The 19,865-nt window shown below is 41.0% G+C and overlaps 1 protein-coding gene across 2 annotated transcripts in view; it reads left to right on the forward strand.

Annotated features, from left to right (window-relative positions):
• lhfpl3 (LHFPL tetraspan subfamily member 3) overlaps positions 1-18,862 on the forward strand; it is a 69,733-nt gene extending 50,871 nt beyond the window's left edge. Inside the window, exons 2-4 of one of the 2 annotated variants that reach the window (XM_050036615.1) lie at positions 8,353-8,583; positions 13,281-13,334; positions 16,038-18,862. In XM_050036615.1, coding sequence (XP_049892572.1) covers positions 8,353-8,583; positions 13,281-13,303 — 254 coding nt within the window. In that variant the 3' untranslated portion in view covers positions 13,304-13,334; positions 16,038-18,862. The remainder of the gene's footprint in view (positions 1-8,352; positions 8,584-13,280; positions 13,335-16,037) is intronic. The other variant, XM_050036616.1, reaches the window with a different exon arrangement.
• The last annotated feature ends 1,003 nt before the right edge of the window (positions 18,863-19,865 follow it).

The raw sequence follows: 19,865 nt of genomic DNA on the forward strand, positions 1-19,865 counted from the left end.
TGCTGCTGAGTCAGTTTGACATCCTGGATATATCCTTCAAACACAGACTGTAGACCCCTCTGTCTGCTTCTCTCTGGAATCACTCTTTAATTTTTCCAAAAATATGATCATATATCTTCAGGGAGTGCAGTTAGTGACAGTGTGGGCTCCATGCTTACTGCGACAGCTTGTCGGACCATCACAAAGGGGCGGGGCCATGTTGTTCCCATTAGTAATTTAGACATAAAAACACAAGGGAATACGGTCCAGGTTGAAAAATACCTAAGTTACCCTTTAATTTACTATTTCAATGATAAATAAATTTTTGAATTGGTTTCAATCAGCCTTCATCACTAGTTTTCTCTTTCTCTAAACCAACTTGAACAGTCGAACATTTCACTGTTTGCATTAAAACCAAACCAATTCATTACTCTCGAGGAATCCAGAACATTTCATCTCTTCAATACTGACTTAACCAAAGAGCAAAACATGCCTGGAGTCTCTCTAGTAACGAGAAAGAGATAAAAGAGTGCGATGCAGCGTTGCTTAGTAATTGACCTCCTCTTCCCTCTGTGATGAAAAGCCTTTCCCAGTCGTCCAAGGCTGAACTTCAGCTCATTACTACCCACCTCCTGCAGAGTTGGAGTACTACCACGCTGAATGAAGCCTTCAGTTAAGAAGCCTGTTTTTTAACATTTCTGAACAGCTTGTGAGCTTGTTTTTTTTCCTCGACCTAAATCATTTGGAGCGTTGAACCCATATCGCTCATCTGTTTTCTCCCTATGAGTCCGAGTGTTACCCTGAGCTTCGCAGGTTGTGCAGGTTTAAAACATCACTCATTTAAAGTGTTGAAATTGGCTGACATGATTCCTCGTTGGAGGCTTTCATAATATCTTTCATTATTTATGGTGAGGATTGTGTGCAGGCTGCTGTGGCTGCAGGGATGTTGAGATGAAGAGAATTTATTCATCAGGAGATGAAGAGCCTGACCCCTTTGGCTTACCCCTGTTGTTACTGCATGTTACACTGTAGCTGCATGCCATTTGGAGGATTGTTTGTGGCTACACAATGTTTCTGTACAAGCCTGAAAACAAAACAGTGCTGCCAAAGATAAAAGATTGCCCTCGGCCCACTTTAGAGACATTTGGATGCAGTTTGGGGATAGAGACGATTTCTGTTTGAGCTTTTTTAGCTTTGCTGATAACAGGAGAAAAAAAATACATGTCTGTGAAGCTGAAAGATTAGATTCAGAACATTTTGGAAAACAGGAAAAAAGTGTTTTTGCAGGAAGCGTTTAGGTTTTGAGGATAAATGTATGATGATGAGATCAGTCAGTGAGAAGAATGACAATCCTTTAGTCCTTTTATGCAACAGCATGCAAAGAGCGAGGGCTGCACTTCAGCTTTGGTGGCATCAAACCTGCAGCTACAGGAAGCTTAAGGCTGAACCACCACAGCACGGAAATGGGCATTTTAAAACAGTCAGATGAGAGTCAGAAAGACAAACCGGGTGTCTCTTTGATCATCTGTATTTCTCTTCGACTCGAGCTCCGTGGGAGATTTAAGATTTGCCGTTGAGACAGCGTGCAGTTCAACTCATTCTATTAATATTACAGCTGCAAAGCCTGCAGGAGCAGGTTGTTTACATAGGAGAGAACTGTGTGCACTGTACCAAATCCTCTAATATGAATAAAAGGAAATCCACACTAATATACCGTGGAAGACATGGTGAAAGTTTAGCGTTTTGTGAACATGAAAAAACATTTCCTGAAGATCAGAAGAGTCAGAAATTAAAGACGCGACACATTTTAAGCAGCCGCATTTACACTTTAAAGGGCATGCATAAACCTGTGGGTTTAAAGGTTTGTTAGAGCTGCGCTAAATGCGATAGTGGTGGTATCAAACAGTCCTGTAAACGTACCGAAATACTTTGTTGACAGTTTTTCACAGTCTGCACAGAAACACCAAATGTCCTCTTGTGAATTTCAGAGATTACACCTTCAGGTGCTTTGTTCCGAGCTTTGTTGTAGTGCCATGGTGTTCAGCACCGTGTGCAAAGTTATGCTCTAAATCTCATTGTGATCATATTGTGACTGGGATCTGATGATGATAAAACTTTAAGCTAAACATTAATATGCTAATTTGCTGATAGTTAGCACTTATCTTATTTTAGCATGTAATCAATCAATCAATCAATCCATCAAAATGTATTTATAGAGTGCCTTTCAAACAAATCAATACACTTTAAAGTGCCTGAAAGCAAGTGACAAGAAGGATATTAAAAACACATTCATCCACCTCACTGTGAACGGACCAGCGGTCTCATTTATAAATATTTTGTATGGCCTGAAAGAGGCGTACGCCACTTCCCACGCAAAAGTTGTAATCTATAAAAACAGACTTGATAGGAGAAACTTTGACCCATGCTTACAAACATTTTGGAGACGGGAAATTGGCGACACACATGGTGAGGTGGAAGCCTGTTTTTAGAAATTGTCAAATACTCTTTGGCTTTTGTCAGTGCGAACATGTTTAGTATGGATCCTACGCATTGTTTTATAAATGAGACCCCTGGTAATCATTGTGTTGGTCATAATGCATTCAGGAGGTGCACACAGTCTGTAGCACATGATCCTTACCACTCTGTGTCCTATGTTTTATTAAACATTCAACATACAACTGCTGGTTAAAGAGTTGATACTGTAAATGCAGAGAAACACTTTTTTTTTTTTTTCCAACAAAACCTGCCTGTATGTGTGCCAGATGTGGCTCAGGCAGCACATTTCAGTCCAAACCCAAGTAACTGAGCCCGATGGATTTATTTTACTATTTTCAGCAACTGACAAAAACCCAACACATTTGTGGACTACACTGATCGTGATGGAAAGTGACTCGTTAGACTTGGACTGAAGCCCTTTTTAAACAGGAATTGTGCAAATTTGCAGGAAAGCCCAATCAGTCTTTTTTCAGCATTGGCAGTATAAAAAAAAAATCTGGGAGTGCAGCAAAATGCCGCCTGCCTACTTTTGTTTATACAGAATGCGCCTTTTTCGGGGCAATGGGGGTCGTGAGCAAGTAACAAAACGTGTAGCTCAGTGTGTGACGTAAACAGTGACGTGTGAGGGAAGCCGCGGCTGGTCAGGCCTTCAGCGATTCTCTCGTAAGTCTGCCTGCTCTTCACCGTCCCCGTCATCTGACGGTTAGTGGCCTCTTCGTTTGCGAGGGCAAGGAGGGCGCGCAATTCTTTGTCTCCCCAGTTGCTCATCTTTACAGTGTCTGTCAGGTTTGTGTTTCCCTCTTGCTACTAGCTGCTCGTTAATTCCTGCTATCAGCTGTTTCCTGTTTATCCACCGCCAGTGGCTCGCACGTGCGGTGTCATCAACAGCTCCTCCCACAAGTCATCAACAGCTCCTCCCACAAGTCATCAACAGCCCCTCCCGTTGTGGAAGGTCGCCTCGGTCTGTTTAAACCAAAAAGGTTCCACCAATATGTCTACCCTACGAGGCGGAAAATTGGGCACCTCGGATCAACTCGCCAATCCGGCTCTGTGTGTCTAAACGCTCGCAGCTTGCCGGCAAAACGGCCCAACATTCAGTGAAAATCTGGCAGTGTAAAAGGGGCTAGAGTGCTTTGTTTAAGTTTTAGTCAGACTTTGGAGGGAAATATTGATAAAAACGGGGATGGATTTAGTGTTTTGGGGGCCTGGGGCCCCAAACAAACTGCCTTGCTTTATTTTCACCCTTTCTCTAACAGATAATGTTGGTAGACTGCTGGCAGCTGTAGAAGATGTAGCTACTCAAAACTTTTTCCTTAAGTAAAACTAATAATAACGTGCAGCAAAGGTTAAAGTCAAAGTCCTGCAAACAACAAACATGGCCTTCCCATGAGGTTGAACAGTAGCCCTGAGCTTATCTAAACACTTAATTCTGCTGACTATCATCGCTCTGTGCCGCCTGCCGTCTTCACCATGACACTGCGAGAGAGCTGCTTCCCTCCATATACACATGAAGCATACGTCACACCCTCACAGCTTAACCACAAGTCCACCACCCTTATCGGGGAAAAAGTGTGAGCCGGTAACAACACGCTAAAATGACTGTTTATTTAAATGGAGGCTGGTGGGTTTGGCGATAGCGACTTTAGGGTTGTTTCTAGTTAAACAAAAAGCGATCTAACGCTTTAACCAAACAGTGTTAGATTGTTTAACCACTGCTAGTGGTTAGTTTCATTAATCATATCTTTAAAAAAAAAAGTGAAAGCGTCTCTTATGTGAGTTTGAAATACGTACATACCTTCAGGGCGTTTGCAGGCCAAGGGAAAGTTTTCCCCTCTCACTCTGTTCCCTCACTATACCCCCATCTATGATGAGACACTGACTATATTAATGCTAGGAAAGACAGCTCTGCTTATACCACTTTCGTCTGTCTCCTCATGTTGTATCTAATGTTGTAATGCTTTTGTATATTATTGTCATCGTTGGTGTAAGACTGTGAGCTGTGTGTTTGATTTGTATTGTCGCTGACTATATTTTCATGTGGACCGCAGGAAGAATAACTGTTGCATAACAAACAAACTAATCAGTCCTGGAGACGCACCAGTATCTCAGAAATGATCCTCGTCCTTGTTGAATTTCACACATTACTCTCTCGGTTGTTTTCTTTCAAGCTTTGTTTTGGTGGCGAGGTGTTTGGCATGGTGTGCAAATTTGGATTCTCAGTTGATGTTGCTGTGCGATCACGGGCTGAGTTTAAAAAGGAACTGGAAAATATTAACGCTAATCACTGGGATCTGATTTATGATACGTTCAAGACGACAACTTACATATCTGATAAGCTCTTTCTCTCCGTTATGCACCAAACAGGGAACTGATGTGTCTAATAAAAATAACATAAAGAAACTCACTGCTGCTTTAAACAGTTTTTTTCTTTTGGATTTGCTATGAGAACATTGATCTCCAAACTCAGGAAGGCTGCAGGAAAGTCAATAGACTCAGAGCCTCCTGGGAAATGTAGGCGTCGGATATGGATTAGAGTGCTTTCGCATCAATGCAGGTTATTATTACAGTAGCTTGTTGCTGCTTTTATTGGTACAACTGTGAGAGGGACGGCTGGTCGTGTTTAACTCATGACTAACAGGAAAACAGACATGACCCAGACACCTGTGTGGTCTCAGCTCGTCCTCCGTCTCTGTTATGGACTGTGTATAAAGGTCTCCGTCTCACCGCTGCTCCTCTCGCTATCTTTTCTCATTATGGCGGCCACAAAGAGAGCGCAAGGGGGGAGGGGGAGATAAGAAAGAGGGAAAGCGGAGGGAAGGAGGGACACAAGTCCCTGACATTTCCGGAGATTATCCGTTTACTTAATCTTCTGGCTGCTCACCTTAGTGTGCTAACCTTACACACACACACATTCTTGTACTTCTAATTTTGTGAGGACCTTCATTGACATAATGAATTCCCTCGCCCCTTACCCTAACGATCATATAACTACTGACTTGAATTACAATACTTTAACTGATATAAATACACTGATGCACAACTTTATTTGAACTCTAATATCTCTTATGTGTATATGGATTGTTTGAAATTAAGTTTTTTCACCTTTTAAGCACCGACTCTTTTTAACAAGCACTTACCTTTGTCTGTTTTATATTTTTAAACACTTGACCTCTGTTTTTTAACCTATTCTAACTCCACACATGCATCATTATATCAGTTTCTTTCACTCAGTTCAACACTTATTATCAGGTCTTTTTGCCCTAGTTCAGCTGATTTATTATTAAACCTACGTAATGATCGATTAATTTTTTTTAATTGATGTATTCATGGATCTATTTATCTATTTATTCATCTCATAAATCTCATCGGCAGTCACCAGGTAATTTCTTCAGAGACCCTGGGGGATGGGAGCAGCGTTAATAAATGACAAATTTCCCATTGCCCCACATGTGCAGTGGCTCGGTACACTCAGATTTTATGTTCATGTGGCTCTTCCAACCTCTATCGGGACTCATAAAAGGACATTTTTAAGTATTCCCATACTACCACTCATCAAGAGCCCGTGTCCCTCGGAGCGCTGTTTTCAGAGTGCTGCGTTTTAGCCCCAACCTAAACGTCTTAACCCTCAAGCAGGCCTTTGAAAAACAGAGGACCGGACAAAATGTCCCCACTTTGCAGAAATGTCCTCACTGTGTTATATGGTCCTCACTATGTAGCATACACAAGTATACACACACACACACACACTTGAGTTTCCGTACTTGTGAGACACGTGAATGCAGTGACGCTCCCTCTTCTCCTTCGGAAAAAATATGTGCAGTAGTCAACAGTGAGAGATAAATAATTGTTTGATCCAGTTTGAATTGTACACATATAATGTTTGACAGTTTTAAAGATAATTTTGCAAGCAGTGGTGGAGGAATTAATCAGATCGTTTACTTAAGTAGAAGCACTAATGCCACAGCGTGAGAATACTGTGTTACAAGTAAAAGTCCTGCATTGAAAATGTTACTTATGTACTTAAATATTTAAACTAAAAGTACCCAATGCTGACAGATCTTAAAAAACAGGACCAGTTTCAAATTGTTCCAATTATTCACTTGGACACAAAAACATAGTCCAGGCTGAAAAATACTGAAGTAACCCTTTAAGTACAAATTTACAGTACTTGAGCTTCACTTGAGTTTTTTTTTCTTTTCAGCCAACTTTCAGTTTAAAAACATCTGTAAATCAAACTTTATACTCCCTCATTCGCGGTTTTAAAGTTTAAAAACAAAATCATATTCCACAGTGTTTAACTTTATCATGTATCTTCTTTATCGGCTCGTTCCAGTTCATCATTGAAGCTTTATGATGTTGAAATATTCATACCCAAGACTTCATGTTTTTTATGGCTGTGTGATTCCATCAAAATGTTCGAGGAAATATTCTAGATATCTTTGGAAACTTTGGGATCTTCACTAGAATTTAAATAAAGTTTTGTGAATTTCTGTTCTGTTTCTGATAGCTGGTCGACTAAGTAAAGAAACTTCTTTTATACTCCATGCCCCCAGTGTGTAAGCGCACACCCAAGGGTATTTGTGGTAAAAATACACAAAATATATCCAAACGTAACACCCACTTATGATGATTCATTCCTCAGAGGCAACTCTTTTTCATAGCTTTGTATTATGCCCTCAGATTCCATCTTTTTTGGTCCGATATCTTCATCGTCTCAGACATTATTAATATTTCACCAGAACCAGAACCTATATTAATCATTCTGGGTGTATCTGAAATATTGGAACAACTTACCACAGCACAGCAACAACTTATCTGTATCATTACAACATCAAAACCTTCTACTTATGTCATGGAAAGAAACAACAGTTCCTACCTTCAGTATGTGGCTACATGATCTAAGATATATCTTAAAGGGCCGACTCCCACAATATATTACAACTTGGCAGCCCCTCAGATCACATCGTATTCAAAGTGCAGTTGTAACCTCTACTTTAAATCATTTTGAGTATGAGTGAGAGAAGGGTAAGGGACAGGGAAAGTTGGTTTTGTGTGTCTGGGCCTTTAGAGGGAAAGCTCCCAATAAAAGCCCCTCTTACCTCGCTCGAACACTAACCCTAAAGCTTCTTATTTATCCTTTATTTAACCAGAAAGGTCCCATTAAGATACAATATCTCTCCTGCCAGGCAGTGCTGGACGTTATCCTGAAGTCCCAGCCCTCAATCATCCAACTTCTCCTGCCTTCCCAAAAACGTCCTCACTCTCATTATCTAAAATTAAAATTGGCCCTCGCTGAGATGTAAATTAAAACAAAACCTCTGACATTCAGACTTAGCTTTTGGCAGCATCGTCAATAAATAAATAAATACGGACCTCTCAGACCTGTAAATCATCTGATTGCCTCAGCTGACTGTGTGTGAGTGTGTGAATGTGACAACAGTTCCCTACTGGCAGCAGAAGTGTTGTTAGATGACTCTGCTCTCTAACAGCTTAGTCTGTCATTGTCAGCCGTGCAGCAGACGGCTAATGAAGGCAGCGCGACTCGCCACATGGTGCTGTGACATGTTGTAACATATTCTCTCTGTTTCTGCCTCCTTCCTCACCTCCCTGTCCCATTTCTGCACTGCTGTCACCTCCTCTTCTCATACTGCCTTATTTCTTTTTTCCTTATAAAATATATTTCACCCTGTTTCTCTGCAGAGTTCACCTGCTCATAACTCAAGATTTAGACCCTCTGCTAATATCTCCTCCATGAATTTACATTTTATTGACTACTTCATGTCTTGTGCATTTTTCTAGGTTCACAGAGTATCCCAAATCCAACATAAGTCCTCTCATAGTAGCCAACTAACCCGTCTTTCTCTCCTCCTGATCCAGGTACATGTCTGATTCTGGGCTGCATGATCTACCCGGATGGCTGGGACAGCGACGAGGTGAAGCGGATGTGTGGCGAGAAGACGGACAAGTACACGCTGGGAGCCTGCTCGGTGCGCTGGGCCTACATCCTGGCTATCATGGGCATCATGGACGCCCTCATCCTCTCCTTCCTGGCCTTCGTGCTGGGGAACCGTCAGGACAGTCTGATGTCTGAGGAGCTGCTGGGAGACAGTAAGAGGATAATGCCGTCATGGCTCAGTGGGCACACACAGGCCATGTGTGTGTTAGGCTGCAGGTTCTGGAATAATGCAGTTGGTCAGGGAGAGGAGAAACAACAGTGCACATACTTTGTGCTCTGATCTGAGGCCGTTTTCATGGTCAGACTCACAGAAACATCCTGCAAATGCACTCAGATTAAGGTCGTCATGATACAGAATTTTAACTTCAATAAAAAATAGTATTAAAAAATGATACCTCTTTCAGTACCACGGCAAAAAGACGAAAAAGTCCTTGGCACACAGAATGGGAAATTTTATTTTTAATGAACAACCTGCACACAGCGCTGATACAGAAAGAGTTACTGCTCGCCTCCAGTCACGTGGTGGCTTTGTTGTTAGAGAGAAGGCTGTAACAGCCACAGGTTGAGGACCAGTTGATTTTCTTTCTTGTCGTTTCATCTTTCCAGCCTTGGGATGCAAATCTGATTGTAGATCTGTTCGTTTTTTTAGCTTTGATACATTCACTACTATTAAATGTGTAATTAACAGAGATCATGTTGTCAAGTATTAATACTTCTGACAGCCTTAAATTAGACAGACCCAGAAAAGCTGCGATGATTCAAATTCCAGGACTTTCCAGGCCAAGCTCCCTCAAATTCAAGGACCCTACATGGATGAGAATGCGTTCTTCTCAGTTGTGCTGTGTTACAGTGACAGAAATTGAAGCTCTTTTGATAATATCTGCTATCGTTGCATAAAATATATAAATTCAAGCACCTTTAATAACCCATATCTATTAATGTCTGTTATCAAAAATTTTAAAGGCCTTGATTTTTTTCCCTCAAGTTCACAATTTTTCAAGGATTTCAAGAATAATGGTAAATGCTTATCAAATTACTTAATAAATTACTTAAAATGACCAATTTATTATTTAAATAGCTGCTGTTTTCGTTTTCTTCTAATTGACTACTAACTTTCCTTGGGGTCAGGACCCGTCAGCGGATAACTAGATCCATCTGAAGGGCCATGATTAAATTACAAAGACTGGATATAGAGGGAAAAAACAAAACCAAAAACATTTTTGCTAAACAAGTCACATGCATTTTCTTAATATTTGCTTTTTTTCAATACTTTTAATTGGGGATTTTGAAGTTAAACAAACAGTGGCAATAGTATAAAAGGGAAAACAGAATTTCTGATACGAAAATATATAAAATATTCCACAAGTCAAAAATCAAAAATACTCTAAAGGGTGATTTGTCATAAATATAATATTATAATATATGAAAATATAATATTTACAGATAAAATGTATCGTATATATCATTACAACAAAAAAGAAAATAAATAGACAAATATTTGTAAATAAATAAATAAAATTTGGCAGTGTTTTGTGTCATTCAAACTGGGCTAGTTTGGGGAAGAACTTGGCGCATCTTTCTTTAAGCGGTCTATAAAGGGTTACCAGATCTGGTAGGATTTGTTTTCACACCCTACTAAGGAGAATTTAACCTTCCACCACCATCTTCCACCAAATGATGCGTGCTAGTAAGGTTACAAATACTAACATATATGTTGTGTGCGGTCAGTGGATCAGAATCTTCAGGTCTATCCAGGACTATCTGGTAGCAACTGAGAAATATTTTGCCAATATATTGTGACTCCTGGGCAGTGCCAGAACATAAAGGCTAGTGAGGCAGGTGACTGTACACAATGGTTTCCCATTGTTGCACACTGGACTAATATTTGGATACATGTTCCTGAGCCTATTTTATAAGTGGAGTCTATGCAAGATTTTAAATTGCAAAAGTCCATGTCTTGCACAAACTGAGGAAGAACGTACCTAATATTTGCTTGTTATCGGTAAACTAGAGAAGTGCTCTCAGTCGAGTGCAGATCTTCACCACACTGCAAAGTGGTCGCTGCGTCTCTACAGAATTGCTGTAATTCCAGCCAATGCATGTTTCAGAAGCATCCTAGATGCTAATGAAATACACACCTCGTCTATTTTTGACAGAGCTGCAGGGCGTTTCACGAAGCAGATCGAGTTCTCCAGTTAACAGGCACTGGATGTAAAATAAAGATACAATGTTATTATGAGGATTAATGTATTTTTAATAGCTAAAACACAGGCACAAATCTTTAATCCATGTCACTCATAACTGGAGTTTTTAACAGTACTTACTTTGCCTGTAGGCCACAGCACAAAAAAGTAAATAACAGCAATAAACATGATTAAAACATAACAGATAAAGAAACAATTTAACTGCCTACTGAGGATAGAAGCATGAATATCAACACCAAATCAACAAAATCTGCAAGTCTACAAAAACAGGCAGGCAAAACCCTCCACTTCTGAAACACTCGTGGTGTGGAATGACAGCATGCGTCAGACGAAACAAAACAAGGTCACAGCCATGGCAGCCAAAACCTGGCATAGCTGCGCCAGGTGGCACTGATGGTGCCAAAGATAATGAAAGCAATTGACCTGATCATCTCATATCATACCTAACTTGAAATGATCATAACATATTGGTTTAAAATTAAGTTGTAGGTGCTCTGGTTCAAAATGAGAGAAAACCTTTGTATGGATGTCAGTTTTTGAGCCACGACGAAGCCTAAATGTTTTTAGCTGAGCGGATTTCCGGAAAACTTACAGCTCCTACTGGCTGGTTAAAAATGAAGAGGAGTCAGCAGTGAGTGACGATTATAAAGGAGTCAATAAAACAGGTTTTTCAACAATTGTAAATCACCGCAAGCACAAGAAGTCCTTGAGCATACAGTCTTACAAAATATGAGGCTGGTTGGTCCAATAGTTTGCAAGATTAGCTGTGGACAGACAGATACACATTTACACACATGACCAAATGCACGATCCCCTCCAGGCTTACAGCTGGCAGAGATAAAACAGTGGTTCCCAACTGGTCCAGCCACAGGGTCCAGATTTCTCCTTCCTCATTAGTTCAAGGTCCACACAGTTTAACACATTCAGCGTCATAATTGTGTTCGGCCATTCAGTAGAGCTAGTTTGCTGTCTCTGTCAAGTAGCTGTCCATGACTCACTCACTCTACAGCAGGAAACAGCACTTGAAAATAAAAGCTCTGTGCCGGAAATTCACTGTGCTTCAAAATAAAGTGTGTTTTTTACAAACTTGACACGTCTGCAAGTCACTTCTGGTCCACTCAGAGTGGACCCATGATCCATTTTTAGACCGCGACCCACCAATTTGGATTCACTTATCTAAAATTTTCAGTTGCATAAGTCTGAAAGGGGAAAGTTGCTCTTTGTTTGAACTGCTCGTAACTCGTAGATACCTGCAGTCTGTGAGGAGAAGTCACAAGTAAACACTGCTTTGCCTTAAAGGGTCACGAGCCAAAGGACTAAACGATTCAACTAATTGTTTCAGCCGCAGTCTTGGCACTGAAGTCCCAAATTAAAACAGGCAAGTCCTCTAAAAGTCATAACACATTCTTCACTAGATTTGTCGCCCTTTCGAAATGGAAACCCCAGAAGAGTAATAGTACACTTTGTACATCTTAAAACCCATTTCATGTTAATTCACGGAGCACTTTAACAGAGACAGTTCGGTGCACGACAACATAATAAAAGCTGTAGTGCAATTACACCTGAAATGAGATTCAGGCTATTTTCAAAACAAAACAAAGCAGGTGCCACTAAACTTATTAAAAAATCCATTTGGACGCTGGCCTGAATGTCTGCTCTGTGTCTGAGATCTATTCCACTTTTGGCTTGAGGAGCATCGTGAGGCTCGAGTCCAAGCAAAGTCAAAGTGAGCTACAAGTCTGAATACATTAGATCTGTGACTCGTATCCACACCTCTGCTACGTTTTTGAGCTTAATTGGCTTTACCATTAAACCTCAGTACATTAATGAGACGGCACACATCAAAAATCTGATTCCACATCCCACCAGCAGCTTGAAATTAAAAACTCCTCCTTGCATAATTTCCCATGCTCAGCTTATTCATTTTCATACATTAGATGAATGTTGTACACCACCTGCTTGCTTCTGTTACCAGTGAGATTTTTCTGTCCTGATTGGGGCGAGGTGACAACTGCACTCGGACCCAACGAGAATGATTTAAGCAGCGAGGAAGGAGGCAGGAAGAGGAGGAGAATATAGATGAAGAAGGCCGGAGATGAGAGGAGAGACGCACACGGAGAGAAAGATGGGTGACTGAGAGGAAGAATGCACCGATAGCAAGGGTTAATTGAAGCCTGGGGATGCTGGACAGAGTCATGAATTACTAATGGCTGTTTACACAGCTTGCTGCCAGCCTGTCTAAATGAATCACAGCCACCCTATCAGCTGGGACACAGTCGCCTGTTAGCTCATATAAGCAAAAAGACTGGGAGGAAGAAGCCATTATCAACCGAGAGACCGGAGAGGGAAGGGCAAGACAGAGAGAGGATAATGAGCTGAGGAAGAGGAAGAGAGGCAGATGTACATGAAATATGAGAATCAAAGTGAAAAGTTGGGGATTCATCACCCAGCAGATGAAGTTTAAATTGGATGTTGTCTTATCTTGTCACTCAGGAGGATGGATAGTGACACCTGTCCAGAGGTGTTTTAATTCATGCAGCCTGTAGAGGAGGAAAAAGTGATGTAGCACTGCCACCTGCTGGTTAAAACGATGTTAGAGCAATCCTCTTTATACTGAACTGGTGTCTCTCTTTTTGTCCCCACAGAGAGCGGCAACAACGCCATATAATATCTGATAATGGTAAAGCACACACACACAGGTAAGGATTATATTTAAGTGTAATGTTGTTTATAGCAACAAATAGAAATCAGAAACATCAATCAAATCCTCCTGAGACCTCATATGAGGACATTACATTTTGGGTTTACTGCAACTTATACTTCATTCTGCTTGACTTAGACCTGTTGTCCTCGTCCTTTTTTGTCCCATCTAATGATTGTAAGGGCACAATACACTAATTTAAGTAAAAGCAAGATGGCAGCCATCTCTGCCAAGTCAGTCTGCAGCTGATCCCGACACAAAAGTGGACAAGGTTCATAACCTGATCACATTTTATGGCTGAAACTTGTTTATGATTAATAACTTTTGTAGTTTGATATGGCAACAAATTTGACCAATTTTAGCAACAGTAAGAAGATAAGACGCTGCTAGATAGGAAGTACTCATTTGAGGACACTGGGACTTTATTATTGTTGACAATGTTTAGTTTTTTATACATATTGGGCCCTACTGATCCCAAATAGCTAGGAGAAATTAAAAATGCATACTAAACAAAAGTTCAGGGTCTCAGGAGGATAAGCTCTCACTGAACCTTTCAAGCAATAATCATGTGTTTTCTTAAAATTTCTCCCATTACAAGCCACTTTATTCCCTTAATAACCAGTTTTCCTTTTTCCCCATTTCCTTTTAACCACCTTGAAAACATGTAATTTCTAAAACACAAAATGTTCACGACTAAATAAGCAAAAATCAGAGTCAGTTATCATTTATATAGAGCGCAACACTCAAAAACTCCAATGTGCTGATAGAGAAAATACATTTAGGAGACTATGTAACTTTTGAAAAAAGAGATATTCCTCTTACAAGCGAAATGTTAGATTCATGAGCAATAAAACCTCCCTCTCCTCATTTCAATACTCTCAGCGGTTTCACTGGTAAAGGCTTTACTTGGTCTGATAAGACATGTAGCATATGGTGGCTAATGTTAGCAAACGCTAGCAGATATTGCTGTTTAAAGATGGGGTAGGTGGTTTCATTTTGGCGTCACTGAACAAAAATTTCATAATAACTTAGAGCATATTATAATTCAAGTGGTCTGAGGGAAAACCAGACCGCTGCACCTCCTCTGACGTGACAAGAGCGGGTGTCCCTATTGGCTGTTCTTTAAATGCAGATGTACGTCTCTGTAGTTAAAGTCTGATTCAATCGCTGAGAGTCCTGCAGAGACAGTTGCTATTCCAGCATTGGTAAATACTGTCAACTCTGCAAAGCAACCCAAAAAAGAAGATGGGAGTTGTCAGAAAGACAGTCTGACAATAAACACAATAAAACGTGTCAGTATTGATAGGCTCAAGGCTGCGGCTTCAAGTTCACTTTTATGTAGCTAACATTATCTAGAGCTTTGAATCACAGTGTGTCCTCTGCCTCACTCCCCGCCACTATAGAGCACCTTGCAACTTAAATCCAGCCAGTGTAAACCCCAGCTGCAGGGGACCTGACAGCCGTGGATCAGCAAACTTTTTGTTGCTGCTGTGACACAAGTTAGTCCTTGGGGCTGTCACTGCTGCTGGTCACCAGCCTGCTGGGACACCCAGCGCTGGGGGCTTTATGCCGGTTGAATTTAGCTGCCGACCAAAGTTCCGTCTCCCAAGCTGCTCATCTGTGGTCTGATTAACAAAGAGAAAGAGCGGGACAAGGAGAAGAGTGAAGGCATTGTGCACAACTCTACAATACAATAAGATTAAATAAATCAGTACATCGAAAACACTGGGTTACTGTATGAAGCACGTGCATATGCCTGTGGTTGTCTGGTGGGAGGGGCTGAGGACAGAGAGCGGGGAGCTGCAGGAGGAGGGTGTATTTTTAAATTCTGCTGCTTTTTGCCATTTCCAGATTTCTGCCTACCCCAGCTTTAAATTATGGCACCAACAACCATGCCACGTTCAAAGTCACTCAAATCACCTTTCTTCTACATTCTGATGCTCTGAATGAACTTCAGCAGGTCGTCTTGACCATGCCAACGTGCCTAAATGCATTGAGTTGCTGCCACATGATTGGCTGATTATCTATTTGCGTTAGGTGTTCATCCTGATCGTGCCTTTGAATCGTCACTAGAGTTTTAAATAAAGTTCTGTGGGTTTGAATAAAACTTGGTTGCAACACCAGAACATATTTACGGCGACTAAATGCTCCTCAAGCAACATCAATATAATTATCAGAAGTGGCACTAATCACAATGACATTCATCATCTGATAAACGTCCTCATCATGTAATGAATTGTTTATTTTTTTCATAGCATTTTTTTTAACATAAATCAGTGCGTAAAATACTGAAATTAAATAATAATAATAATGCGCTAATCATAATCACTTAAAACAGTGGTGGATTCAGCACATCAAAATTGATTTGTTCTTTATTTACAAGTGCTTTCCAGCTGCTGCTGTGCTCATGAATCTGAATTAGCGATGCTTTTGCATTTTAAGTGAATAATTGCTGTTTAAAAGCATGAGGGTGTGTTTCTTTTTTAAAAGCATGCAAGTTGATTTACACAATAATTGGATGATGTGTGAGTGGGAACATTATGAAGCTCCCACCTACTAGGATCTTAAATCAAATGCACGGGAAAAATCATCTGTATCAATTAAATACAGTGCAAACCAGAGGGAATAACTGATCTATATCCACTGTTCTAAATTACATGTATTGCTGCTGATTATACATTAATTTTCCTCTTGCCTGCAGGTTTTGCTGCCTAAACGTGATGTTACTTCAGGATCCAGCTTCCCTTTCCTGGTCCGACCTGTGACTAGGATGCAGAGCTGATGTGAAGGGAAAGAACAGAACAAAGAGGAGGAGGAAGAGGAGGAGGTCTGAAAGAGGCCACACAACCTTGGTGGACACCAGGATGCCGCTTGTCCTCTCTGAAAGCTCCACCCCTGTAAAATAGCCGTCTCATTCATCTCAAACTGCAGGATGAATTCTCAAAAAGACGTTCTCAAAGTTAACCTGTGTTGGTATGTCACTGCATCATCTTACCCAAGCTGTTCAAACTGAAATGTTTGTCCGTGTGGATGTGAGGAGGGCTGCGATGGTTCAGCTGAAAAAAAGAAGAAGAAAAAAACACGAAAAAGACTCTTAGTGTGGTAATTCAGCCCCGGGATACACACCACGGAGCGACGGCTGCTCAAATCGAATTAAATCAAAACAAATTATACAGACTTTGACCGACACAAATAAGGACTTAACAGACTCGAGGTCAAAGCTGTCAGATCTTCTTATTTATCAAGTCAACAAACTCCCTGCGAAGGAATTTGGCTTTGACACTCTTTGACCTTTGATTTAAAGGAGAGCGAAGTGAGGACTGACAAAAACGACTGACTGGATAAACCAACAGAAAAACAGTGCTGTTTTGTTATAAATAAATGTTTGATGTGATAGAATCAAAGGTAATTATTAGAGGTGAAAAAAAAGATACTAAGCAGGAGAAAACATCAATTGTGACAAGTCTATAATCTGTGTATAGCTCTATGTTGATTAGGTCCCTGTACTTTGTCTTGACTTTGAAATGTACACTTTGAAATGTCAAGCTATTGGTCCATTATTAGTGTGTGCCATACAGTATTGTGTAATCTGACAGTATTGTGGAGTACTAACAGGGAGTAAAAGAAGTTAAACTGAACATGAACTGAAGCTGGGTAAGTTTGACTCTTTGAATCTTTTTGTTGCCTGTCATTCTTCAGTCTCACGCTAAAATAGGTAGTTAAACACGAGTAGTGAGTCTGACTTACACTGAAAATGTTCGACACATTTAAAGCAAAAAAATAGACATTTTGGGAAATACGCTCATTTGCTTTCTGGGAGAGAGTAATGCTGTGTATCTGTATATCATTTTAGAAGATAAGAGAACAGTAAAATACTAACTGTGTCTTTTACAATTGTGGTGTAAGGGGAAAAAAAATTGGGCTGCAGGGGATTTTTTGGCTGCAATACCACGAGTGGCCACTGGGAGAGATTTGCTGCAAGGCTAAGCGGCTTTCCTGGGGTCCTGGTCTCAACTATTTCTGTGGTCTAAACCTAACCACGGGGTTTTTTTTGCCCAAACCATGTGCATTAGTTATTGGAGGGAAAAAAAGTCAATTTGCGTTGTTGTACTGACGTAACACGTTTATTTTGAAAGAAGACAATGCATGTAACAGGCAGAACTTGACACAGCGCCCCAGAACATCAATAACCAACACACCCAGGGTACCTCTCACGTCATATCTGGACATGTAAGGTCCATGACCAAACATTGATATGTGACGAGGTCGGAGTGAGAATGTGTTGAGTAGTCTGGCCTATAGCTTGCTAAATTAAAACATTGAATTGAGGGTCTTACACTTCAGTTTTTGTACATATTAAGCAAGCTTGATATAACCTTTTAATTGGTAAGCCTTAGAGGTGCTAGTAAGGGGATATTTCCATTTGTGCTTACCTCACAAACATTAGGCTAAGCTAACTGACTAACAGAGTCAGAGAAATCAAGCCCCCAGGAAGTGCGCTGCACTTTGAAGCCAACTTGAAGTACAACTTCTGAGTCCATCACATGATGCCATTGGGCCCAAAAGACAATTTCCCAAAGACTTATGTTGGAAAGAAATGCCTGTAAATCAGTGGATACATTTTTTTGAGTGATCTTAAGTGCTATGTTGTAGGCAGCCAGACTTGTTTAAGTTTCTTGAAGATGTATTCACCTCTCATCCAAGGGAGCTGAAGGAGCAATAAAGATTACCATGACCTGGATGACTGAGAATCTTTGTGTTACAACCCCCATGAAATGACTTGTTACACTATCCATATGTTCATAGTAACATTTGGAAACCCTAGAAGAGCCACAAGATTAAGTCATTGTATTCCCATTCAAGTTAGCAGAGCGCTAAGCTGAAGTAGCTGGCTTGAATGTTGGAAATCTCTAGTGCACTTGCTCATTTGGCCCAGCGATGGGGAAGCAGTGGCGATCATCCAGATTACAAGCGGCAGTTCAGCCTTTTTGGTTTCATGCACCACTGAGTGACTTTTGTGGGAATGAATGGAGTCTTGCCTCCAACACTGTATCCAGGTCTCTTTATACATCCATTGGACAAACATGAGGGTGGTGTCAATCTTTTAAATTAGCCAACTCTTCGCTAGAAAACTAACCAGCCCATTTCCCAAAGTGTTGAATTTCTTGAACATCTTTTTTTTTAAACAAAGTAGGACAGTTTTGAGTGTCATGCGGCAATATGATATTTGTGAACATGCCTCCTTTGTTATTTGCTGTTACTTCAGGTGTTTCCAGGTTGAGCTGAAGGTCCTGAGTGTTTGTTATCAAACTGAAATACAGACTGTTACTCCAAAAGGACTCATTGCACTCTCCTGCCCTATCATCAGGTCACATTCCTGGGCCCAGAGGTGTAAGGTGGAGGTGGAGGTGGAGGTCGTACTTCTTTCTCTCAAGTCATTTTGAGACTATGACAAGATGTTGAACCCTTTTCTGTATGAGTCTATCCAGATGAATAACTTCTAATATGGAATCAAAGTGTGAGATATAATAAAATATGACCAAATTTACTAAGCGGTGTGTGCCTGTGCTTTAGTTTGAAGGTTTTTTTGAAAATGAGATCAAAGAAAAAACATTTTGTAGCTAGATGTCTTGTAGGTTTTTTTATGTTTTGGGCGAGGCTCCTTAATTCCAATTAAAGCAGGGCTGTAGTAACGTATTTAACATTGAGGGGGACCATTTTCAGTGACAACCAATGACTGTATATAGATGGACAACGCGTCTCAACTTCTCCCTACTGTACAAAAATAAGGCCAAAATATAACAGAAATTGGCGCCACCATCTTGGGCTGGTGACGCCAATTTTATCACGACAACTCATGATGTGACTCAGTAGTGTGTTTGGCCCCCATGTGCCTGTATGTACACCCAACAACGTCTGGGCATGCTCCTGAAGAATCAACGGATGGTGTCCTGGGGGATCTCTTCCCAGACCTGGATCAGGGCTTCAGTGAGCTCCTGGACATTTTGTGCCGGTTCTTGGCAGCGTCAGATGTACTGATACATAATGTCCCATTACTCAATTGAATTAATGTCAGGGGAGCGAGAGAGCCAGTCAGTGGCCTCAATGCATTTGTCATCCAGGAACTGCCTACACACTTTGGCCACATGATGCTGGGCATTGTCCTGCACCAGGAGGAACCCAGGGCCCACTGCACCAGAGTAGGATTTCATCCTGGTACCTTACAGCAGTCAGGGTACCGTTGGCTATGACATGGAGGTCTGTGTGACCCTCCAAGGATATGCCTCCCCAGACCATCACTGACCCACCACCAAACCGGTCATGCTGGATGATGTTACAGGCATCATAACGTTCACCACAGCGTCTCCAGAATCTTTAACACCTGTCACATGTGCTCAGTGTGAACCTGCTCTCATTTGTGAAGAGAATGGGGCGCCAATGGCGGACCTGCCAATTCTGGTGTTCTCTGAAGAATGCCAATCAAGCTGCACAGTGCTGGGCTGTGAGCACAGGTCCCACTAGAGCAGTG

The sequence above is a fragment of the Epinephelus moara genome, chromosome 23 (genome assembly GCF_006386435.1).
Source record: "Epinephelus moara isolate mb chromosome 23, YSFRI_EMoa_1.0, whole genome shotgun sequence".
NCBI lineage: Eukaryota > Metazoa > Chordata > Actinopteri > Perciformes > Serranidae > Epinephelus > Epinephelus moara.